The 23,715-nt window shown below is 42.7% G+C and overlaps 1 protein-coding gene across 1 annotated transcript in view; it reads right to left on the bottom strand.

The window, feature by feature from the left end:
- spata17 (spermatogenesis associated 17) overlaps nt 1-23,715 on the bottom strand; it is a 181,951-nt gene that overhangs the window by 107,970 nt on the left and 50,266 nt on the right. The window contains exon 6 of the mRNA XM_033025369.1: nt 16,102-16,250. Coding sequence (XP_032881260.1) covers nt 16,102-16,250 — 149 coding nt within the window. The remainder of the gene's footprint in view (nt 1-16,101; nt 16,251-23,715) is intronic.

Genomic DNA, 23,715 nt, shown 5'->3' with positions numbered 1-23,715 from the left:
GGTACTCAAATTTAAATCCTAAATTGGGGCAAGGAAAATGTTGAAGGCATTAAACAGAGACTTGTAAGGTAGATTAGAAGAGGCTGTGGGGGAGAGGGAGAGGGGAGGAGAGAGATGGGGAGGGGAGGAGAGGGGGGGGGAGGAGAGGGGGGGGGAGGGGGGGGGGGGGGGGGGGAGGGGGGGGGGAGGGGAGGAGAGGGGAGGGGAGGAGAGGAGAGGGGGGGGGAGGAGAGGGGGGGGGGGGGAGAGAGGGAGAGAGAGGGAGAGAGTGTGTCTCTCTCTGCTCTGGCGGTTGAGAAGTTTTGAAGCAACCTTTCAAGGTTTTTGTCGAAGGAAGAGGGACAGAGGCAGTGAGATTTCAAAGTCTGAATTAGCATTGGACTGTTGAAACTTTCCTTTGTTAAAGGATTTCTCCATTTAGTGAGGAATTCCTGCGTTCGAGGGAGGGTCCCGATACCCCTGACAGCAATGGCCTGTCCAGTGAAAGGCCAGGCTCCTGCATTCTCCCACCACCCCCTACGTCTGGGCCTGGGGTAGAAAAAAACAAGAGGCATCCCCAGAGCCCGTGGAACACAGGCACCCCTGGAATCCGAATGAGGGTCATGACCCGAAACAGCCCCGACCCCCACTAGGTAACCTCACTAGGGCCCACTGAAAGAGCCGGTGTTTCTGGAGTCTCCCCTACTACCTCAGCTGGTGGGGCAGGCAGCACACCCCACAGCACCTCTCGTGGTTCTAATAAGGAGCACAGACGGAAAATCTACCTCTACTCCCAAGACTCCCCCTTCGGCTTGTCTCTGGTCATCCCCCATCCCAGGGGACACATTTCCAGGGGAGTCAACCCCAATAACCGGTGAGATAACACTCCTCGGAAGGCCCCTGAGACGAGGGGAAAAACACCGGCCCAGAGGACACATTTCCAGGGGAGTCAACCCCAGTAACTGGTATGGTAACACCCACAAAAGGTCCCTGAAACAAAGGGCCAACCTCCGGCCCAGATGACACTAGTTCTTGGCCACCATCCTCAACAGGGGTGGAAGGTCTCGAAGTAGGCGTCCCCCTTACTTTGGGCCCACGACCTTGCTCTCCCTCTCCGGGCCCACACCTTCTTTTAGTCCCGCTTGCATGCAGCAGTACGGTGACCTCCATAAAGGAAGGGTGGTCCTCCACCTCCACACTCTCCCCTGCCCTCTTCGGAACCTCCTCAGCTCCTGGCTGAGTCACACTAGGTGCGTCTTGGACCTCACTGGGGCCAACAGGTACCCCTTGGGTGGGCTCAGGTCTTGGCGAGGGCCCATCCACTTGCGATTGGGTCTCTGTTCCCTGCAAATGGATTCAGCAGGGAGGCCAAGTGGGTCCTGTGGGAGGGTCTACTGACTGTAGACAGGGAGGTGTTTGAATTTCTTGATGACCCCTTATCATTGGAGGAGTGGACTCGTGCCCTGCACCAGCTCAGGAGGGACAAGTCCCCTGGGCTGGATGGGTTGACGGTAGAGTTTGTTAGAGCCTTCTGGGATATCCTGGGGATGATTACATGAAGGTTCTGGGGGAGAGCCTGGCGAAAGGGAAGAAGCCCCTCTCGTGGCGTAGGGCTGTCATTGTCCTGCTGCCCAAGAAGGGCGAACTCCGCATGTTGAAGAGCCGGTCTCTCTCCTCTGTACAGAGTATAAAGTTTTTGCACGGGCGATGGCAAATCGCCTGGGCTCCGTGCTGTCTCAACTGATTCACCCTGACCAGTCCTATACAGTCCCTGGCCGGTCCATTCAGGATAACATCCACCTGGTTAGGGACCTGATTCATCTATCTCAGGGTACTGGTCAGTCAGCTGCTTTTCTGTCTCTTGATCAGGAGAAGGCCTTTGACAGGGTAGAGCATGACTACCTCTTCAGGATGTTGCAGGCGTACGGATTTGGACCACATTTTGTAGCCCGGGTCCGGCTTTTGTATGCTGCAGTGGAGTGTCTTGTGAAGGTTAATGGTGTGTTGTTGGTTCTCATTCACTTTGGGAGGGGGGTACATCAGGGGTGCCCCATGTCGGGTCAGTCGTACTCGGTCTGTGTGGAGCCTTTCCTGTGTCTTCTTCGGAGGCGGTTGACAGGCCTGGCTCTACCAGGACCGGGGGTGGAGGTGGTTCTTTCGGTGTATGCTGATGATGTACTCCTTACGTCCACTGACCCTGGTGACCTGCGGAGGATGCGTGACTGTCAGAAGATTTTCTCGGCTGCATCATCCGCCAGGATTAACTGGAGTAAGTGTTCTGGACTTTTAGTGGGTCAGTGGCAGGTAGACTCCCTGCCGGAGGAGATGACATTGTATGCGTGGAGCACCTCTATCTGGGGGTGTACCTGAGTCCCACTGAGGATGCTTGGCCGGAGAACTGGCTGGAGCTGGAGACAAAAGTCACCGCCCGGCTGGGGCGCTGGTCAGGCCTGCTTAGAGTTCTTTCTTCCCAGGGTAGGGTGCTGGTCATAAACCAGCTGGTGGCCTCCGTGTTGTGGTACTGGCTGGCTACTCTTGACCCGCCCTCTATCTTTGTAACTGCAGGACAGAAGAAGCTGGTGGGTTTCTTTTAGGGAGATAGGAAGCACTGGGTTTCCGCAGCGTTCCAGAGTCTCCCGTGGGTGGAGCGCGGCCAGTCCTTGGTATGCGTGTGTACCCAGGTGGCGGCTCTCCGTCTCAGGACTCTGCGAAGGTACATGTATGCAGAGAAGCCCCCCAGATGGCACACTCTGGCCACGCATTTTTTCTGCCGGGGTCGTTGCCTAAGGGGGGTTTGGCGGCTCCCGGTGGCGGGCATCAGTCGACCCACCTTACGGGGTTTGCCTAGTTTCTATCGTGATGTGCTGCAAGTGAGGAAGTTGTTTGTTTTCAGCCAGCGTGTTGCTCCACAGGGGGAGGGGGGTGTTGTGGCTGCGGGAGTGGCTGGTCCTCACCCTGTCATGGTGGGTGTTGAGGAGAGGCATGTGCTTGGAGTGGTTCTGACTGTGCTTATCCCCGCTCTGTCGGATTTACTCATAGGGCCTAGGCTGCAGGATATTTCTCGGATGCCGGCACCACACAACTTGAGCCGCCTTTCCGAGATGCCCAGCGTGTCATTTTGTGATGCAAAGAAACGCATACTGTACAGAATGCTCCTGCACATTCCGGACCTCCTTGCCTTCGTCTTCTGTCCGGACACGCCTTGGCGGGCTGTATTACCACCTGGAGGCGGAGGTGGTCCCCAGTGGAAGTCTCTCTACAAGGGATTCGTTCCCCTTTTCATTGGGGACCTGGGGTGGATAGTGTCGCACAGAGCGGTGGCGTGTAATAAACTTTTGAGTCAGTTCTCGGTCACCGGCCGCCTGTATTTTCTGCGGCGAGGAAGAGACCGTTTTCCATGCCTATATGGATTGTGTGAGGTTGCTGCCCCTGTACCAATATCTGAAGGGGTTGTTCCTCAAGATTTGGTTACATTTTAGTCCAACGATCCTGGTGTTTGGACACAAGGCAGGGAGTGGGGAGAGACGATCGGGTGTGGGGGGGGGGGGGGGGACCTCCCTGTCGGTTTGCTCCTGGGCCTGGCCAAGATGGCCATTCGCGGGTCCAGGCAGCGGGCGGTCGATGGTCGCGCCAGAGTCGGCTGCCTGCCCCTCTTCCGGGCCTATGTCCGTGCTCGTGTGTCACTGCAGAGGGAACATGCAGTGTCCACGGAGACTCTGGAGGCCTTCTGTGTATGCTGGTCACCGCGTGGGGTCGAGAGCATTGTAAATAATGACTGCATCGTTGTACTATAATGATTGCTTGATGTATTGTAACCTCTGAATGTGTTTTTTTTGATGTGCTGTATTATGCATTTTTGCTGAATAAAGTCCTTGGAAAAGAGAGAAAAAGTGTGTGTGTGTGTGTGTGTGTGTGTGTGTGTGTGTGTGTGTGTGTGTGTGTGTGTGTGTGTGTGTGGAGACAACATGTTTCTGTTAGAGTGAAGAGCAACGCTGGCAGGATTAGTGAACCTTGGTTGACCACACATATGGAGAAACGCATGAGACAGTAAGTTATTCCTTTACAGCATTTAAATACAAATGATTGTGAGATAACTCCAATATGCCAAATCAATATGAGATCAATTTTCTTACCATGTTTGAATTTTTTTTTTAATGTATTTCCCAAGTTTATCCCTTATTACTGATAAGAACAGTTCCCTGTTCACAGCAAATGATTACCTTCCATCACTTTGCATACTGCTTTCAAAGTATGGTATAAAATAGATAGAATTGCAGAATGATGGCTGAATTGCAATGATTGCATTTCTTTTTTTAATGTATTAGCTAATCTCACATTGAATTGGTTCCTTGAGAAATAGGTACTATTGTGTTAAAAGAAATGTTAGAAATTCAAACATAATTCATATGTTCATTTAAAATAAGAACTGGGAAATGAACTTGTATGACTTGTTATGGTTCAGCAGTATCATAAAATCCCCCAAATATGCTAAAGCAGGCCATTTGTTCCATTATACTTAAAAAGTTGAAACAAGAGTTGGTCATTAGTCCATCGTATATGTTCCACCGATCAATAAGATCATGAATTATCTTTTACCTCACTGCTACCTTCCTGCATACCTTAATACCCAAATATCCAAAATTCCATCCATCCCTGTCAAATAAACTGAGCCTTCAAAACCACCTGGGACAGAGAATTCCAAAGAAATTTCTTCTCATCCCTATCATGAAAGCCTGAGGCCTTATTATGATACTGTGCCTCATGGTCCTAGATATCCTAGCTGATGGCAATATCATGCCTATATCTACCTTGCCAACCCTGTAAGAATGGTGCACGTCTCAATGTGATCACCTTACATTCTTCTAAAATCTTGAGAGTACGTCAATTCGACCCTAGTCATTGTACTAGTTTCACAGTCGCCTGGTGAGTTTTATTGTCTGTATAACTAATTAACATCAAATCCACAGCCAACAATGGACTTCCTTGATCATAGTTACTTTTTTGCATATTTTTCATTCATTTATTCTATATCTCTTTATATCACCATTGAGATCTCTCGTTTCCATATTCCCTGACTCAGTCTAAAGAAGGATCTCGACCCAAAACGTCACCTATTCCTTTTTTCCTGAGATGCTGCCTGACCCACAGAGTTACTCTAGCCTTTTATATTTATCTTCAGTTTAAGCCAGCATCTACAGTTCCTTCCAACGCATCAATTCTTCTAAAGCTCTTTCTATATAACGAGCTGTTTTCCTACAATTCAATTTGGTGAACTTTTGCTGCACTCCTACTATTGCAAGTCCATGCTTCCTTGTGTGGGGACAGCATTTCTATGCATGATCTATATGGATCCACATCTGGAATCTAGAAGGTCTGAAACATAATCTGCCCATTCACTCCACAGATGCTGCCTGACCTGCGGAGCTCCTCCACCACTTTGTTACTTGTTCAAGATTCCAGCATCTGATCCAGCATCTGCACTTTCTTGTGTGTTCAAGACATCAGCCTCCTCTTAAGTTAGTGTCTTCTATATTTTCATATAATTTATATCTATATCCATACCTCTAAATTCTGTATTTCTCCCAACTCAGAAACACTGCCTTGCCTCTATTTAGTGAAATCATTTAAAATCCATCAACTTTTTCAGGCCATAACATTTTTAATATTAGAGTGTGAACATGGTCTTAGTAGCAATGGGCGACTAGAATTTACATTCTAGTGTCACTCTAAAGTACTAAGAACTGATCACACTGGAAGAAGTAACTGTGATTTGCCAGCAGGAAGGAGATAATGTTGAAGGAAGATGCTTTCCAAGGGTTGATTTGGAAAAAAAAGGATTCTACAATCTGAAAACTTATTTTTACCAATAAATGCTTGTAGGTAGTTGATGTGAAACTGGTAAGAAAGTTCTAGCAAACGTTGGACCCTCCCACATCTATCTATCTGTATAATCTAATGCTGAGCTAGTGAATGAGGAACAAACCACGAGTGGTGTAAAAACACAGTATAATTTTGATCGAGTTGGCAATCAGACTCCAGCTCCACTGCTACTCCACAAGCTGTGACAAACAGTGTTTAACATTGAGCGAGGTATTGGTAAACCAAAACAGAGAGTACTTTTAAGCTGCAGGACAACTTAAGCACCCTGAGCCTATTAGGAATGACGAAGAGAATGCAGGAATAAATGCTGATTTTGTTTAGCGTACTTCATATATTCTGCCGGTAATCGGATGAACATTATATTTTGTTAAATTATCCAATTTCTCAAATTAACTTTTGACATGTGGAATTGAGAAATATAATGAATCATAGGGGTTTTTTTTTTTTTTTTTTTTAAAGGACCGGATCTTGTTTGCAGAATACCATAAAGGTATTTGAATATATATCTTGCCTACAATAGGTTGTAAACTAGGTTTAGAAACAAAGAACTCAGATACCATTGGTGGCATAATCAGAGATAACATCCAAGGACATACCTTTTACAATACCAGGTGCATTACAAGTGACTCAGATCAGGTGAAATAAAATATGAAAGGCAATGAAATGTTTTTTGTAGGAAGACTGTGAATTAATTTATGATCCTCATGCAAGTGGAAATGCAAGTTTGCCAATTATTAGGCGTGCCTGGTGCACCATACTCAACATTTTCCCTTCACTGTGTAGTACCGCAGAATTAAAGTCCAATGCATTTTAGATATACCTTTGCACACCAATTCAGGGTTAATTATTGGTAAAGTAACTTCAATTTTGAGATTTTAAACAAAACCGTTTTCTGTAAACAATTTAAATGCAAGATCCATGAAAATATATTTTTTCATCTACACAGAAGCATTTTTATGAAAGGAAGATTACTCATATTTACGTATCACAGTGGTTATCATTTGTCACATAAAGATACATAAAGCAACAGTCAACCAGGAATATATTACATATGATTATGACCAATGAAAAAATCATGCAACCTTTCAACTTCAATAACTAACGGAAAAGCTGAAATTTGTGATAATAAGGAAAATTAATATTTCTGCAACATTTTACTTTTAAAGAACATGAATATTATTTTTAGAATGAGGTATAATTGATATGATTTCCATTATCTCAAAGAGATATTCCCCACCATTCACTTGAGGAGTGATTTATTCAAGAATTAAGGGTTATAATACATGAAAAAATAGGTTCCAAGGTGATATTGTTAGCATAGACTATTTCTATATTCAATTAAATAGAAATAGAAATGTTACAGTAGTAATGACATAAGAATGATTATAGTTAATGATTATAAATAAGATTTAACTATGAGTATATTACCTTAAAATATTCAAAATAAAATGATCTTGGTGCTGTGCACAGATCCACAAATGAAGCAATTTAATTTGAAAGTAAAATAACTTTGCAGTCAAAAATTTATTATTATATGAAAAGGATATCCTTAATTTCTTAAGTAGCTTATATTAGTAAGAAGCCATCCCTTGGGATCCTTTTCAAACTTTTAAATGGTAGCATTAGAATTCTTTGTATTTTATCGCAAGATAGGATTTATCTTTTGAGTGTGGATTTTCTGCATGACAACTACAAAAATGATTCTGAAATGAGTAAAGCTGTCATATGAAATTAATTTTCATCCGTCGCATAAGTAATACCAAAATTATTAGTTCTTTGGAATGGATTTTTCAGTTTGGACCTATGCCCGGAATAGTTTTAACCAAACAGCTAAAAACCATACGGAAAGGAATTACAAATGAATAAGCGAAAACTATTTCTATACAAATTAAAATTACTCCAGCTTATTTAATTGGAAACTGAGATAACTGGCTTTCCACTAAATTAGAGGAAAATGGACTACTTACAATGAAATTCAGAAGTTCAGAAGCTTAGCTTATGTGTGTTTATTGAAATAGTAAAGACAAAAGGTTGACTAAGTTCTCTGCATGTTTTATATATGTAGGAATTACAAATACTCTAGAAATCATATTTAATATGCTGTAACATGAAACAAAGCACTTCAACATTCTCCCTACAATACTATAATATGTAATAGGTAAGTGGGTTAATGAAAATCTAAAATAATATTGAGGACTAACGAGTTAAATTGCTCTCCAATATTCAAAGCACCACAGCGACATATACACAACTGTCTTAACAAAGGTAATTCTCGTTAAAGTCTAACTGAGCCATATTGATGGATTCTATCAGGTAAAATTACTGGTATATTGTTCCCAGTAAGAAACCTACTTGATAGGGCTGTCTTCAAATTCTACTTCTTGAAGAACACTTGCATTTACCCATTAGGGAAATGATGTCTCACAGAATTGAAACAATATTGGTAGTAATAGATAACAATTACAGCAGGAAACATTTTTAACTTGCAGAGAAAACCTTTGAATGCATCTTTTCCCTCCTTAATTTTGTGTAACTCACAAATGAATTACCATCATAACAAACATTGAACCTTAAGTTTGGCCAGGGGCAACAAAATGCGAAGAGGCAGATGAAACAGTCCCTGGTCCTCCAGGTTGGGGGTTGGGCATGGGGTTTCACACCTTCTGACGCCAAAGAAATCCATCCTTGTGGGGACATGGAACATCCAAACCATGTTCCAGGCTAGCAAGGCTGCCACAATTGCCAACAAAATGGTGCACTAAAATCTCTTAGTCCTGGGCTTGGCTGAAACAAGATGGACACAGTCAGGGGAGATCAAATTGGTCAGCGGGCAGTCCATTATCTACTTCGGACAGGAAGAGGAGGGAGCGAAGCATACAGAGGGAGTGGCCATCATGATGATGAAGGATGCTAGAAAGGCTCTAACGGCATGGGAACCCATCAACTCTCGCTTCATCTCCGCAACCTTCAAAACCAACAAGAAGAGCGAAAGCCCACATAATCCAATGTTATGCACCCACCAACGATGCAGAGAACGAGGTCAAAGGCAGGTTCTATGACAGCATGAACCACCTACTTGGTAGTATTGGAGGCAGATACCTCATTATCCTGATGGGTGACTTTAATGCTAAGGTTGGAGGCCAAAATGAGGGATATGAGGCAGTAATGGGAAAGCATGGAGTGGGGAAAATGAATGAAAATGGCAAGATGTTTGCTGAGATCTGTGTTAACAATAACCTAGTGATTGGGGGAAGTGTATTCCCTCATAAAACAATCTACAAAACAACTTGGGTGTCATCAGATCATGTCACAGAAAATCAAATTGACCACATTTGTATCTGTAAATAGGTCAGAATGTCCATGGAAGATGTCGGAACAAGACGAGGAGCAGATGCAGCTTTAGACCACCACCTCCTGGCAGGGAAATTCAAGCTAAGGCTGAAGAGACACCACCAGGCCAAAAGCCAAAGAGCTAAATACAACATTGAATATCTCAGAATATTAGTGCGCAAGTGGTGAAGAAGTTCAAGGATATCCTCTCAAGGGAAAACACAGAGCTACAGTGGAGGAGGAAGGGAGGATGGACAATAAATGAGGAGTGGGAACACCTAAAAGCTGCTTGGAGCTCATCCTGTGAGGAGGCCCTAGGGAGAAGAACCCAAAAGCACAAAGAGTGGATAACACCAGAAACCCTCAACACAATCCAACAGAGGAGAAGGTTAAAGGAGAAAGTGGACAAGAACAAGAGCTGAGAAGGCTTTAGCCCAACAGGAGTACAACAGATGCCACAGAGAAGTGCGAAAGAACATCAGGAGGGACACGAGAACACAGGTGGAGAGACTAGCCAAAGAGGCAGAAATTGCTGCGACTTAAAGGAACATGAGGGAGTCGTATACAAGGAAATTGTCTGGGACATATCGGCAATAAACCAATTACAGACAAGAACAATCAACTGCTTTCAACCCAGGAGGCACAGTCGACACAGATGGGTAGAACATTTTGAATAAGTCCTAAACAGGCCACCACCGGCTGTACAGACACACATTCTCAAAGCCAGCATACCACTACAAATTAAGTGTGACAGTGCAACAAAATCAGAAATAAAGGCTGCAACCAAGCAACAGAAAACTGGCAAGGCTGCTGGCCCTGACAATGTTCCACTTGATCCCCTGAAAGTAGATATAGACTCATCAACAGACATGCTCTATGACTTCTTTGTGAGAATTTGAGAAGAAGAAAAGATACCCACAGAATGGGCAGAGGGATGCATCGTGAAACTGCCAAAAATAGGTGACCTAAGAAAATGTGACAACTACCGAGGGATCACCCTACTTCCTGTACCCAGTAAAATTCTCAACTGGGTCATCCTCAACCGTCTTCAGGAAGCTGTAGAAAAGAGGCTACGGGACCAGCAAGCAGGATTCAGGAAGGATCGCTCATGCACAGACCACATAGCAACATTACGCATCATCATTGAGCAGTCTATTGAATGGAACACGTCCCTGTACATCAACTTCGTTGACTTTGAAAAAGCATTTGACAGCTTAGACAGGACAACACTGTGGCGCCTAATGGACCACTATGGAATTCCCACCAAGATCATAAACTTAATCAAGAACTCATACGATGGAACCTCATGCAAAGTTATGCAGGCAGGCCAGCTTTCTAAGAGCTTTAGTGTCAGGACGGGCATCAAGCAGGGATGTCTATTGTCACCAGTCCTGTTCCTCCTGGCAATTGACTGGATCATGATGGAAACAATTGAATGGAAAATAAATGGAATTCAGTGGACAATGTGGGAGCAGCTAGATGATCTTAACTTTGCAGATGACATAGGTCTCCTTTCACACACGCACAGATACAAATGCAGGAGAAGACGGACAGACTCTCACAAGCTGCAACAAAACTTGGTCTTACACCCAATACAGCATAGACACAGGTGATGAGGATCCACTCCAAAACCAGCAACCCTATCCTTATGCACAGCACTGCTCTAGAGGAGGTAGAAACATTCACATACCTAGGTAGTGTTGTGGACATCACCAGAGGGGCAGAGGCAGAGATAAAAAGTAGAATCAGTAAGGCTAGGGTGGTGTTTAACATGCTCAGGAAGATCTGGAGCTCAAAACACATCTCAATCAACACCAAAAATGCGCATCTTTAACTCAAATGTGAAACAGGTGATGCTGTATGGATCAGAGACATGGAAAACAACAAAACACACGACAAACAGGCTGCAAACATTCATTAACCCCTGCCTTAGGAGAATACTTAACATCTGGTGGAGAGACAAAGTAAGCAATGTGGACCAGGAGCTCATTGACTTACAAATTTGAAGGAGAAAATGGAGTTGGATTGGACACACCCTCAGGAAACCTGCCACAAATATCACCCAGCAAGCCCTGAAATGGAACCCCCAAGGAAAAAGAAAAAGAGGTTGCCCCAGGAACAGCTGGAGAAGAGGTGTCCAGACAGAAATGTCTGAGAGTTGGCTCAACTGGGGAGATCTCGATAGAACTGCCAACAACCGAGTGCGGTGGAGGACATTTGTCAATGGCCTATGCTCCCTTGAGGAGCAAAGGGCTTAAGAAGAAGAAGAACAACAACAAATTTGTCTCATTTTATAATACAAATTGTGGATAGCTTCTGACAGGAAGTTATTGAAAAGCTATAAAAATCATAATTGATGATTTATCATCATTTTAGTATATTATTTATTAACGCTATTCCATTTATTTGTATAATCTTTAATAATAGAAGTGTTTAAACAAATGTAAATAATAATGGTCAAAGATAACAAACCTTATTAATGATACTAACCATTAATGTGAAGAGGTACAAAAATGAGGAAGATTAAAAATGGAATAAAAAGGGTTGTGGTACTCCGATGAGTATTTAAATGTAGAAATAATAGAAATTATGCAGACAAGAGCAGATAAATACAAAAGGAACATTTTGAAACAAGAGAACGGGGTTTTTACCGGAATGCTGCCTGGATTAGAAGGTATTAGCTATAAGGAGAGCGTGGACAAACTTGAACTAGGTGCATTAAAAGGAGACCTCATACAGATTTATGTTCTCTATCCTACAATTCAAAGAAAATGCAACAGGAACAACACCGAAACAACTCATATGGAACAGAATTGTAAATAAGTGCCAGCATCGTAAATGAAGGGGAGCAATGTATAAGGCAGTTAAATTTAAAAGATAGGAACAAATGCTGGACTACATTTTCTTCTCATTGGAAGGAAGTGAATTCTATCTTTACCACAAATGCACTGACCTCTGTTAGGGTGGGAGAATTAACATTGACGCAGGTGAGGTTTGGAGTGGTCACCCTGAACTGCTCACAGGAAACAGTGAAAGAGATATATGATTTTAAATAGTTAAAGGCGTGGAAAGGGGAAGATTACTAACAATGCATTTTTCATTGGATGTGATCGATTCTCAGATTTTCTGGAGTTGATATTGACTGAATTAAGGGATGGGAGAAAAATAACACAAAAAGCTGGAGTAACTCAGCAGGACAGCAGCATCTCTGGAGAGAAGGAATGGTTGATCTTCAATGGAAGAAACGCCAAAATCTCAGACAGCTCTGGGTATAGATGGTCTAGGTTCAGGCTGCCACTTTTCGACATGACTGCAGGAGTCCAGGTTGGCATGCAGACAAGCAATATGGGGACCTATTCACTGATGGTGCTGGAATCAAAAATGTTGTCAACATATGAGAAGACAGGACGTCCATCTTCTCTCGTGTCTTAATAGTTGGCACACTCCTAAGGCTGCATCTCAGCAAAGTTAGATATCTATCAGAGAATGTATCTCACTGTTAGCCTAGTTTATCTCATATGATCCAGTCAGATCCCAAATGGCGCCATGTGACTGACCTTCTGACAATCAACATTCATTTGGTGAACTTGGAGGAAAACCAGCCAGTCATGCCAATGACGACAGTATACCATTGCTCACATTTGTGAAATCGCTGTCCCTGAACCCTCAGTATTTTCAGATTGTATATCAATCTGTCGACACGAGTTATGCTTTACCACAGACTCACCAGCTTTCTCTATCTCTGGAAAGCATATCCCTATTTCATCATCTGACTCAGGAAGCTAAGTGAACTAATCAGTCCTGAGCAACTGTATGTATATATCTCCAGCATCAGATCTAGAAAACTATTTATTGACATTAACTGATGTACAGTGCCTTCCATAATGTTTAGGACAAAGACCCATCATTTATTTATTTGCCTCTGTACTCCATAATATGAGATTTGTAATTGAAAAAAAATCACATGTGGTTAAAGTGTACATTGTCAGATTTTAATAAAAGCCATTTTTATACATTTTGGTTTAACCATGTAGAAATTACAGCAATGTTTATACACAGTAGCCCCATTTCAGGGCACCATACTGTTTGGGACACAGCAATGTCATGTAAATGAAAGTAGTCATGTTTAGTATTTTGTTACATATCCTTTGCATGCAATGACTGCTTGAAGTCTGCGATTCATGGACATCACCAATTACTGGGAGTCTTCTCTGGTGATGCTCTGCCGGGCCTGTATTGCAGCCATCTTTAGCTTATGCTTGTTTTGGCGGCTAGTCCCCTTCAGTTTTCTCTTCAGCATATAAAAGGCATGCTCAATTGGGTTCAGATCAGGTGATTGACTTAGCCACTCAAATATTTACCATTTTCTAGCTTTGAAAAACTCCTTTGTTGCTTTAGCAGTATGTTTGGGATCATTGTCTTGCTGTAGAATGAACTGCCGGACAATGTGTTTTGAGGCATTTGTTTGAACTTTTGTTTGAACTTGAGCAGATAGGATGTCGATACATTTCAGAATTCATTATGCTACTACCATCAGCAGTTGTATCATCAATGAAGATAAGTGAGTCAGTACCTTCAGCAGCCATACATGCCCAGGCCATGACTCCCACACCACTGTGTTTCACAGGTGAGGTGGTATGCTTTGGATCTTGGGCAGTTCCTTCTCTCCTCCATTATTTGCTCTTGCCATCACTCTGATATAGGTTAATCTTCATCTCATCTGTCCACAAAACCTTTTTCCAGAACTGTGGTTGCTCTTTTATGTACTTCCTGGCAAATTGTAACCTGGCCATCCTATTTTTGAGGCTAACCAGTGGTTTGCATCTTGCAGTGTAGCCTCTGTATTTCTGTTCATGAAGTCTTCAGCGGACAGTGGAAATTGACAAATCCACACCTGACTCTTGAAGAGTGTTTCTGATCTGTCGGACAGGTGTTTGGGGATTTTTCTTTATTATAGAGAGAATTGTTCTGTCATCAGCTGTGGCGGTCTTCCTTAGCCTGCCAGTCCCTTTGCGGTTAGAAAGCTCACCAGTGCTCTTTTTCTTCTTAATGATGTTCCGAACAATTGATTTTGGTTAAGGGGCTGTCCCACTGAATGACCTAATTTGCGAGTTTAGAAGAGTTTGCACTCGACTGAAACTCGCAGCATGGTCGACACGTGGTCCTAGGAGGTCCTATGAGGTCACTGAAACTCTCCTTCAGTCTCGAAGGGAAGTTCTCGCATACTTGCGGCCTCAGTTTAGTCGAGGAAAATGTATCAGTATGTTGAAATCTTTTCCGCAAGTAAAAATTGGTCGGCATAGTTCTTTTGAACTCGTAGTGCAGTGGAGTGGGGTCGCTATGTAGTTATAGGCAGTCGAGGGCAGCCGTAGGCAATCTCCTTTGCTGACCGGGTATTTTAATTGGCTCATTGGAGTTTTCAGGACTAAGGAAAACCGACCGGTAATGTAAAATGCCCGGTATCTTTATTCTGGCTTCTTAAAAGTGTCTCCCCCCCCCTTTCTCCCCCTACCCCCACCCTCTTCTCCCCCCCCCCCCCTTCTCCCCCCTCCCCATTTCTCCCCCCTCTCTTCCCCTCCTTTCTCCCCCGCCCCCTTCGATCCAGCACGAGGTTTTTCAGGCGAGTGCCCTCGAGCTTGAAGGTCGAAGACAGTCGCTGGAAGGTCGCGTCAGTGGGACAGGCCCTTAAGTTTAATGTTTGGCTGATATCTCTAACAGTTTTATTCTTGTTTCTCATAATGGCTTCTTTGACTATCATTGGCACAACTTTGGTCCTCATGTTGATAAACAGCTATAAACGTTTCCAAAGGTGATGGAAAGACTGGAGGAAAGACTAGGTGTTGAGAGCTCTCTAAAGCGCCTGTCCCACTTGGGCGTCATTTGCGCGTCACGCAGATGGCGCGCAAAGATTTTGTACACCCCAAAATCCTGGGGCGCCGCGCACGACCGCGCATCACTGCCTATGTCACCACGCACCATGTGCGCGTAATGTGCACCATGCGCGCATCGTGACGCGTAAATGATGTCACGTAAATTACGCGCAAATTACGCACAAGTGGGACAGGCCCTTTATACCTGCATTAAGGAGGCAATTAAACACACCTGAACAATTACAAACACCTGTGAAGCCATGTGTCTCAAACATTATGGTGCCCTGATATGGGGGGGACTATATGCAAACACAGCTGTAATTTCTACATGGTAAAACCAAAATGTATAAAAATGGCCTTTGATAAAATTTGACAATGTGCTCTTTAACCACAATCTTAAATTGTGGAGTACAGAGGCAAATAAATAAATGGGCCTTTGTCCCAAACATTATGGAGGGCATTGTATATTATAATATGATGTTGTACATTACAACATGATGTTTTCGATACCCCTTGCACAGAAAGATGAATTGTGCAGCATGTAGAAGCAGATGCATTCCTTCCCTCCATAAAAATAATATCTGGAAGTTCTTTCATGGCCACGTCTTGTTCCATTGCCAATTATTTCACCCATCCAATTCCACTTTCAACCATTATGCCTTGATTTCACAGCCCAATATTATTGCGTATAGAATTTATTGGAATTGTGCCACGACAGGTATGCACAGCTTAATCATAATAAATAAACAAAACTAGCTGTCCACTTGTTATACTCCTGTTGCTATCATCTTTCAACATGTGTATTGCCTGCTACATACAATTAATGCCCCCATGCGGCCAAGAACCAATTACAATATATTATTGTTCTGCCATGAATAATCAATAAATATAAAGTGGAAGTAGTAATTTTTTTTAATTAAATGCAATAAATATTATTGTTTTAACAAATCAATAATTCTAAGGTATAATTAATACTGAAGGAAAACAACAATAACAAGTTACATAACAATAAGTACCATTGATGTTGAAGATAATGATTTACCTAATGTCATGTATACGATTTCTCCATTCTTCTCTTTTCATCTCCTCCCTGGCCTCCTCCTCTGATGTGATTGATGTTGCCACCCGGACGGATGGCTCCAAAGGCTTGTAGCGCTGTTGCCATACTTCAACAGTATCGCGGAAGGGACCCTGACAGGTACAGGATAAGGTAAATGTTTTATTGTCATGTTTTTTGACACATTATTGATGACTGAGGAACCTGCACGTCTGTGTAAGTGCTGCAAGCTTCACAATTGTAAATTATTTATAAAAGTAATACCTTTTGATACACAGTTATAAAGAACATGAAAGTTGATAACATTTTGTTGATAGATGAGAATTTTAAAATGTCCAAAGCTGGAAAAAAAAGTTTGAATTTTAAACTGTTAATCAATATTGTATTGTTAAAAATATTTGCAAATAATGCAGAATGGAGACGTGGTGTTGGGCACTGTCACTAAACCTTGTAATTTACATTTTAATTACTACTCTATGTGTTCATACTTTCTTCCCTCAAATCCTTCTCTAAATAACTTTTGATTTAAGCAGGTAGGATGGTCACAAATGTAATATTCGTTAAAGTCACTAAATCGATGAACCAGTTAAGACCGACAATTTTTTTCCACAACAAAACATTTTCCCTGAAATCATCTTTCAGTATTTTATTCACAATATCTTTCTTCTGAAATGACCCTCCCATTTAATACTACTAAGATTCTCACCACAAATGCTGGAGTAACTCAGCAGGTCCGGCAGCATCTCTAGAGAACATGAATAGACGACATTTTGGGTCGGGACCCTTTTAATATTCTCTGCCACCCCTCATATCAGTCTAATTGTAACCTGATAAGTGAACCATTCACCTCCCTTTAAACATACGGTATCCTTTCTGCCCGATGACAACTCCTTTCTCCTTACTGTGAGCGTATAATTGAGGCATCTTATTCCAGATACACAAAATATCATATTTAGTTAAACCCTACCGGGTGATTATCCATGGAGGAAGAAAAAACATACACCATCGCTGTGTCTATCTCCAGCATCCACAAGCTCAATCCATGAAATTCATGTTCAGTAAAAGGATGGCTAAAAGTTGGTTCTTTGCAAGGTGATATACCATGTAGTTGAGGCACCTAAATAACAATTTTTAAAAGAGGTTTGGACAGGTACTTGGATAGGAGAGGTTCAGGGGGATCTGGGCCTAATAAAGGCAAATCGGACTAGCTTAGGTGGGGACCTTGGTTGGCATGAATGTGTTGACTAGAGAGGACTGTCTCTATGTTGTATGACGTTACCAGGCTAAAGTGCCCTATTCCAAGGAGCAAACGAACAACATGCCAGTTCTGCAAAGACTACATATATATGAGGCAGATGAGATCTTAAAAAAATATTTTCAGGATCCAGGCATCACTGACAATGCCATCTTTAAGTGTCCTTGAGAATTAAGTGGTGAGCTATATTCTTTAACTGCTACAGACCTTTTGATGAAGGTATTTCTGCAGAGTTGAAAGAGCGTGGGTGGGAAGGGGGGGAGGGGGGAGAGTGGAGGGTATATTACAGCATTTATGTCTGACAATGAGTCAGATGGTGTGTAATTTGAAGTGAAACTTTCAAGTTGGTGGCATTTCCACAAGATTTTTGGGACACTGGCTGGAATGGGCAGAAGCGCTACATAAGATGTCAAAGACAGTGCAAACCTGTGCAAGTAATTCCAAGTAGCCACAATGTCATCCTTTCTAGGAAGGCGTGGCTAGATCCATGTATATTCTCCTGGTACAGTGGAAATTGGCAAAGGCCATGACTTCTATTATAATACAGGCGGAGGCCACACAATGTTCCAGTGCTGCAGGGAAAGGGACGAGTGTACTGCCAATCAAGCACATATTGCTTTCATTATGCTTTCACGAAGGAAGACACAAGCAATCTCCCTGATGTACTGGAGGACAAAGGGGGTAGAGGAACTGAAATAAATGTTCATTAGGCGAGAAATAGTATTGGGTAGGCTAATGGGACTGAAGGATGATAAATCCCCTGGGCCTGATGGTCTGCATCCCAGGGTCCTCAGGAAGGTGGCTCTAGAAATAGTGGACGCATTGGTAATTATTTCCAATGTTCAATAGATTCAGGATCAGTTCCTGTGGATTGGAGAATAGCTAATGTTATCCCACTTTTCAAGAAAGGAGCGAGAGAGAAAACGGGGAATTACAGACCAGTTAGTCTGACTTCGGTGGTGGGAAAGATGCTGAAGTCAATTATTAAAGAGGTAATAATGGGGCATTTGGATAGCAGTAAAAGGATTAGTCCAAGTCAACATGGGTTTATGAAAGGGAAATCATGCTTGATTAAATTTCTGGAATTTTTTGAGGATGTGACAAGTAAAATGGATGAAGGGGTGCCAGTGGATGTAGTGTATCTAGACTTTCAGAAAGCCTTTGATAAGGTCCCGCACAGGAGACTGGTGACTAAAATTAGAGCACATGGTATTGGGGGTAGGGTGTTGACATGGATAAAAAATTGGTTGGCAGACCGGAAGCAGAGTAGGAGTGAACGGGTCCTTTTCAGAATGGCAGGGAGTGGCGAGTGGAGTGCCGCAAGGCTCCATGTTGGGGCCACAACTGTTTATCATATATATTCATGATTTGGAAGAGGGAATTAGGAGCAACACTAGCAAGTTTGCAGATGCCACAAAGCTGGATGGCAGGGTGAACTGTGAAGAGGATGTTAGGAGGTTGCAGGGTAACCTGGACAGGTTGAGTGAGTGGGCAGATGCGTGGCAGATGCAGTATAATATAGATAAATGTGAGAATATCCACTTTGGCGGCAAAAACAAGGGGGCAGATTATTATCTCAATGGGGTTAGGTTAGGTAAGGGGGCGGTGCAGCGAGACCTGGGCGTCCTTGTACACTGGTCACTGAAAGTTGGCTTACAGGTACAGCAGGCAGTGAAGAAAGCTTACAGGTACAGCAGGCAGTGAAGAAAGTTGTTGGCCTTCATAACAAGAGTATTTCAGTATAGGAGTAAAGAGGTTCTTCTGCAGTTGTATAGGGCTCTGGTGAGACCACATCTGGAGTATTGTGTACAGTTTTGGTCTCCTAATTTGAGGAAGGACATCCTTGTGATTGTAGGTTCACGAGATTGATCCCTGGGATGGTGGGACTGTCATATGAGGAAAGATTGAAAAGACTAAGCTTGTATTCATTGGAGCTTAAAAGGATGAGGGGGATCTTATAGAAACATATAAAATTATAAAAGGACTGGACAAGCTAGATGCAGGAAAAATGTTCCCGATGTTGGGCGAGTCCAGAACCAGGGGCCACAGTCTTAGAATAAAGGGGAGGTCATTTAAGACTGAGGTGAGAAAACTTTTTCACCCAGAGAGTTGTGAATTTATGGAATTCCCTGCCACAGAGGGCAGTGGAGGCCAAGTCACTGGATGGATTTAAGAGAGAGTTAGATAGAGCTCATGGGGCTAGTGGAGTCAAGGAATATGGGGAGAAGGCAGGCACGGGTTATTGATAGGGGACGATCAGCCATGATCACAATGAATGGCGGTGCTGGCTCGAAGGGCGGAATGGCCTCCTCCTCCACCTATTTTCTATATTTCTATTACCATGCTGGGTTCCAGTGTTTGCAGATACTTTGAGATTGCAAGGACATATCTGTGATATATCCTCCAGCAGATTTGCAAGGTTCCCAGCTCAAGGGCTTCTCAATGGGTTACCAGAATGTGAATCTGCTGTGCTCTGGGACATACCATCCACACTCTCACATTTACAACACAGTTAAACACAAAGTGCTGGAGTAACTCAGTGGGTCAGGCAGCCTGATGGGTGATGTTTCTGGTTGGGACCCTCTTTCAGACAAGAAGATTAACAGGCTTCCAACCTGAAAAAGGCACCCATCCTTTTTATCCAGAGATGCTGCCTGACCCGCTGATTTACTCAAGCACTTTGTCTATCTTTGGTATAAACCAGCATCTGCAGTTCCTTGTTTCTCCATTTAGGACAGAGCTGTGTGTTGTTTTAAATTGTGTCTCAGTGTAGCCATTGTGTCAATGTAAAATTGTAGCATGATCCATGGACATATGAAGTAGAGAATTGATTAATGTCTTCAGCAAGGAGACAGGCTTGGAATTTTAAAAGACTTCTCGCTCAATCCAGATTCACTTAGATATGGTATCATGGCTTTGTCAGGAACTAAAAATGAAGGAATTCACAATCTTCTAATGTTTATTTCTTAGATCAAGTGAGGTAAATATATCACAAGCTTGATAATTATGATTCATTTTTTGACTTGATGTAAATCACAATTTCAATGGGAGCAAGTATTGAAACATGCATTTCTGGAACTGTTAGGGTGTGGCAGGTACTCAAACGCAAATCAATGGCTCATATCAATATGCCTAAGCAAAAATCTGAAAATACTGGAAATATGAAGTAAATACAGAATAGTGGAAATAGTAAGCATATCAAACAGCATCTGTGGAGGGAAAAAAACAACCTAATGTTCAGGTCCTTGACCTTTTGTAAGTTGACGAGACATACCCTTTCTATGAGCAAGTATTTATAATTATTTGACAGCAAGGCTTAGCATACTGATGGTAATTGATCTACTTTTGTCTACAAGACAGTTCATTGTTGATCATGTAATGTCACTTGTAACCACAGCCGATCAAACGGAGAGATCACTCAGGTTGATGTCCATAATAAGCATACTGTATGTGGACCAACATGTAATGCAACAGTTAATAACCAATTGAAGGTTTTTGCCTGATAAACTATGAGAAAAAATCGACCCACTGCCTCAAATGGTGCAGAAATATAATTAAGATGTGCTGAAGCTATGAGGTATCCCAAGCAAATTTCTCTAGCACCATATTGGTGCAAAAAAAACCCAAAACAAGCTTCTCCCAGGTGATAAGCTTGAAGGATCCCTGGTCTGACAAATGCCCAAAGTCTGCTTGGTACAGGTCAATAACTTGATAGTTATTCTGTCATATTGTTCCTGCTGTATAATTAATGTGCTATAAACAATTATGGACATCTAATTAATAGTTATTCTCACTAAGTTGGTCAGCGTCAGAAGTAATTGGTTAAAATCTAACATATACTATCCCCTCAGTTTAGTATTTGGTTCATGTTACTTTCTGATCAAAGGAGATTTCCAAGATTGCTGTAGTGGGGAGAAGGGGAATGGGGAGACAAGTGCAGTAGTCAGAGAGTTAGAGAGTCATACGACTTGGAAACAGGCCTTTCGGCTCAACTTGCCCACGCTGACCAACATGCACCATCTACACTAGTCTCATCCGACTGCGTTTGGCCCATATCCCTCTAAACCTATCCTATCCATGCACCTGTCCAAATGTTTCTTAAATGTTGTATAGTACCTGCCTCAACTATCTCCTCCGGCAGTAATTCCATATACCTATCACAAAGGTATACAAAAAGGTGGCCCTTCAGGCCCTTATTAATGTTTTCCCCCCTCACTTTAAACCTATGTTCTCTGGTTCTTGATTCCACTACTTTGGGTAAAACACTATGCATTTACTCTATCTATTCCACTCATGATCTTCTATACCTCTGGGTTAAGACACAGAAGAGAAGATAGGGTGGCACAGTGGCAGAGAAGATAACGCTGCAGACTCACAGCTCCAGCCATCCAGGTTCGATACTGATCTCTGATATCGTCTTGCCTGGTGTTTTGCATATTTCCCTGGTGTCCATGTTGGTTTGCTCCAGCAATATCCGCTGATAGGTAGATGATGCGAGGGAATATGCGAGAGGGGCTAGCGGAATCAAGGGATATGGGTAGAAGTCAGGCACGGGTTACTGATTGTGGATGATTAGCCATGATCACAATGAATGGCGGTGCTGGCTCAAAGGGCCAAATGGCCTCCTCCAGCACGTATTTTCTATGTTTCTAATAGATTACAGGGATATAGGTGGGGGAATGGAATTGGTTTCAGAGATAGCAATAGACTCGATGAATCAAAAGGCTTCCTTCTCTGGGTTTTGGAAAATAAGAGAAAATATAAAGAAATAAAATTGGGTTTGAAGTTGAACAATGAAGAATAAGTAACAAATGCAGATATTGTCAAAAACATAGAAAGAAAGCAGAGGCCACATGAGGCGAGAAAAAAGATCAATGATACCGAGTAATAATTATCTATAAATCTGTGGCCCATACAAACCAACTATATCGGTTTCATTCAATACAGTTGTAGTTGAGCAACAGCTGAAGGAATGGTGGAACTGAGAGCATGGGACAGAGAAAACTAACTGGCTTGCTTGATGACGTTGGTTGTAAGAAAGTTGAAGTAAAGAATCGCCTCATAATTTGTTGTGCAATATGTTGGAAATTTTATATAGATAATAAAACAGTCTTAAGGAATGAGTTGGAATGGGCTGAAGGTAGCTGGGTAGAACTATCTGACCACGGTACAGATGTATCGATAAAAAAGCTGGATCAGCTGACGATAACATCTTGAGATAGCAATAACAGAAGGAAGGCGGCAAAAAAATGTGAATAACTAATTTATATATAAACCCTATTGTTCTTACAGAGCTGAGGCAAAGCAACATGGATGACACAAGGGCACGGTAAGAAAATAAATTGCTCCGCAGAGTCATCTGGTGGCCAGAGCCTGCAACTGAGTATGATGTAATGTTTCTTTTATTGACTGTCATTTTAGGTTTAGGTTTATTATTGTCACATGCACCGAGGTACAGTGAAAGTCTTTGTTTTGCATGCTATCCAAACATTTCAGATACATCATATATAGACACATTCAGTTCAAACTCAATAGATGGAACAAAGGGGAAGATACAGAGTGCAGAATGTAGTTCTCAGCATTGTTGTACATTGTACTGCATCAGTTCCTCAGACAAAGTCGGATGTCCTCAATGGTAGAGTTGAACCGAACAGTACCCTCGCTTATGGAATAAGCATTCATAAGTCTGACTATGGAGGGGAGGAAGCTGTTCTTGAGCTTGGTGATGTGTGCTTGCTTACAAGCTTCTGTACCTGTTGCAGGACAGGAGCAGGGAGAAGGAGGAAAGGCTAGGGTGGGACAAGTCTTTGATTATGTTTGCAGCGGTTGCAATGGGCCTTTGTGGCCAGCTGCACGAGGAACAGTAAAATGGCACCAAAATGGCACCTCTTCCATGCAGACTCAGTGGGCTATTCTGTACATCTAGCCTAACCGGGAGATTGTGCTCGTGCATGGTGATAGTCATGCTGAGTTGTATGCAGAAAAAGTATTTCACTGTACCTGCATACACGTGATAATATAGAAACCATTGAACCATTAATAGTAATTAAACTCCTGGGATCTTCAATCCAGATAATTTGAAATTATTCACAAGAATATTAACTAAATGCTATGCCAAGGTTAAACTAAAGGATTTGTCTTAAATGTTAAACTTTCAGTTTTAAAAGTGCCATCATTGTGTTTGACATATGTATCTGATGCTAACAAAGCAAGTATTTATTGTCCATCCCTAACAAAGGTGATGGGTGATCCCTCTTCTAGAACTGCTGTGGTCTGTATGGTGAAGGTGCCCCCACTTTGCAGCACTGTGGGGAGATTCAGAATTTAGACCCAGTGATGATGAA

This window comes from Amblyraja radiata, chromosome 8 (genome assembly GCF_010909765.2).
Source record: "Amblyraja radiata isolate CabotCenter1 chromosome 8, sAmbRad1.1.pri, whole genome shotgun sequence".
Lineage (NCBI taxonomy): Eukaryota > Metazoa > Chordata > Chondrichthyes > Rajiformes > Rajidae > Amblyraja > Amblyraja radiata.
This window is presented reverse-complemented; position numbering and strand designations above follow the sequence as displayed.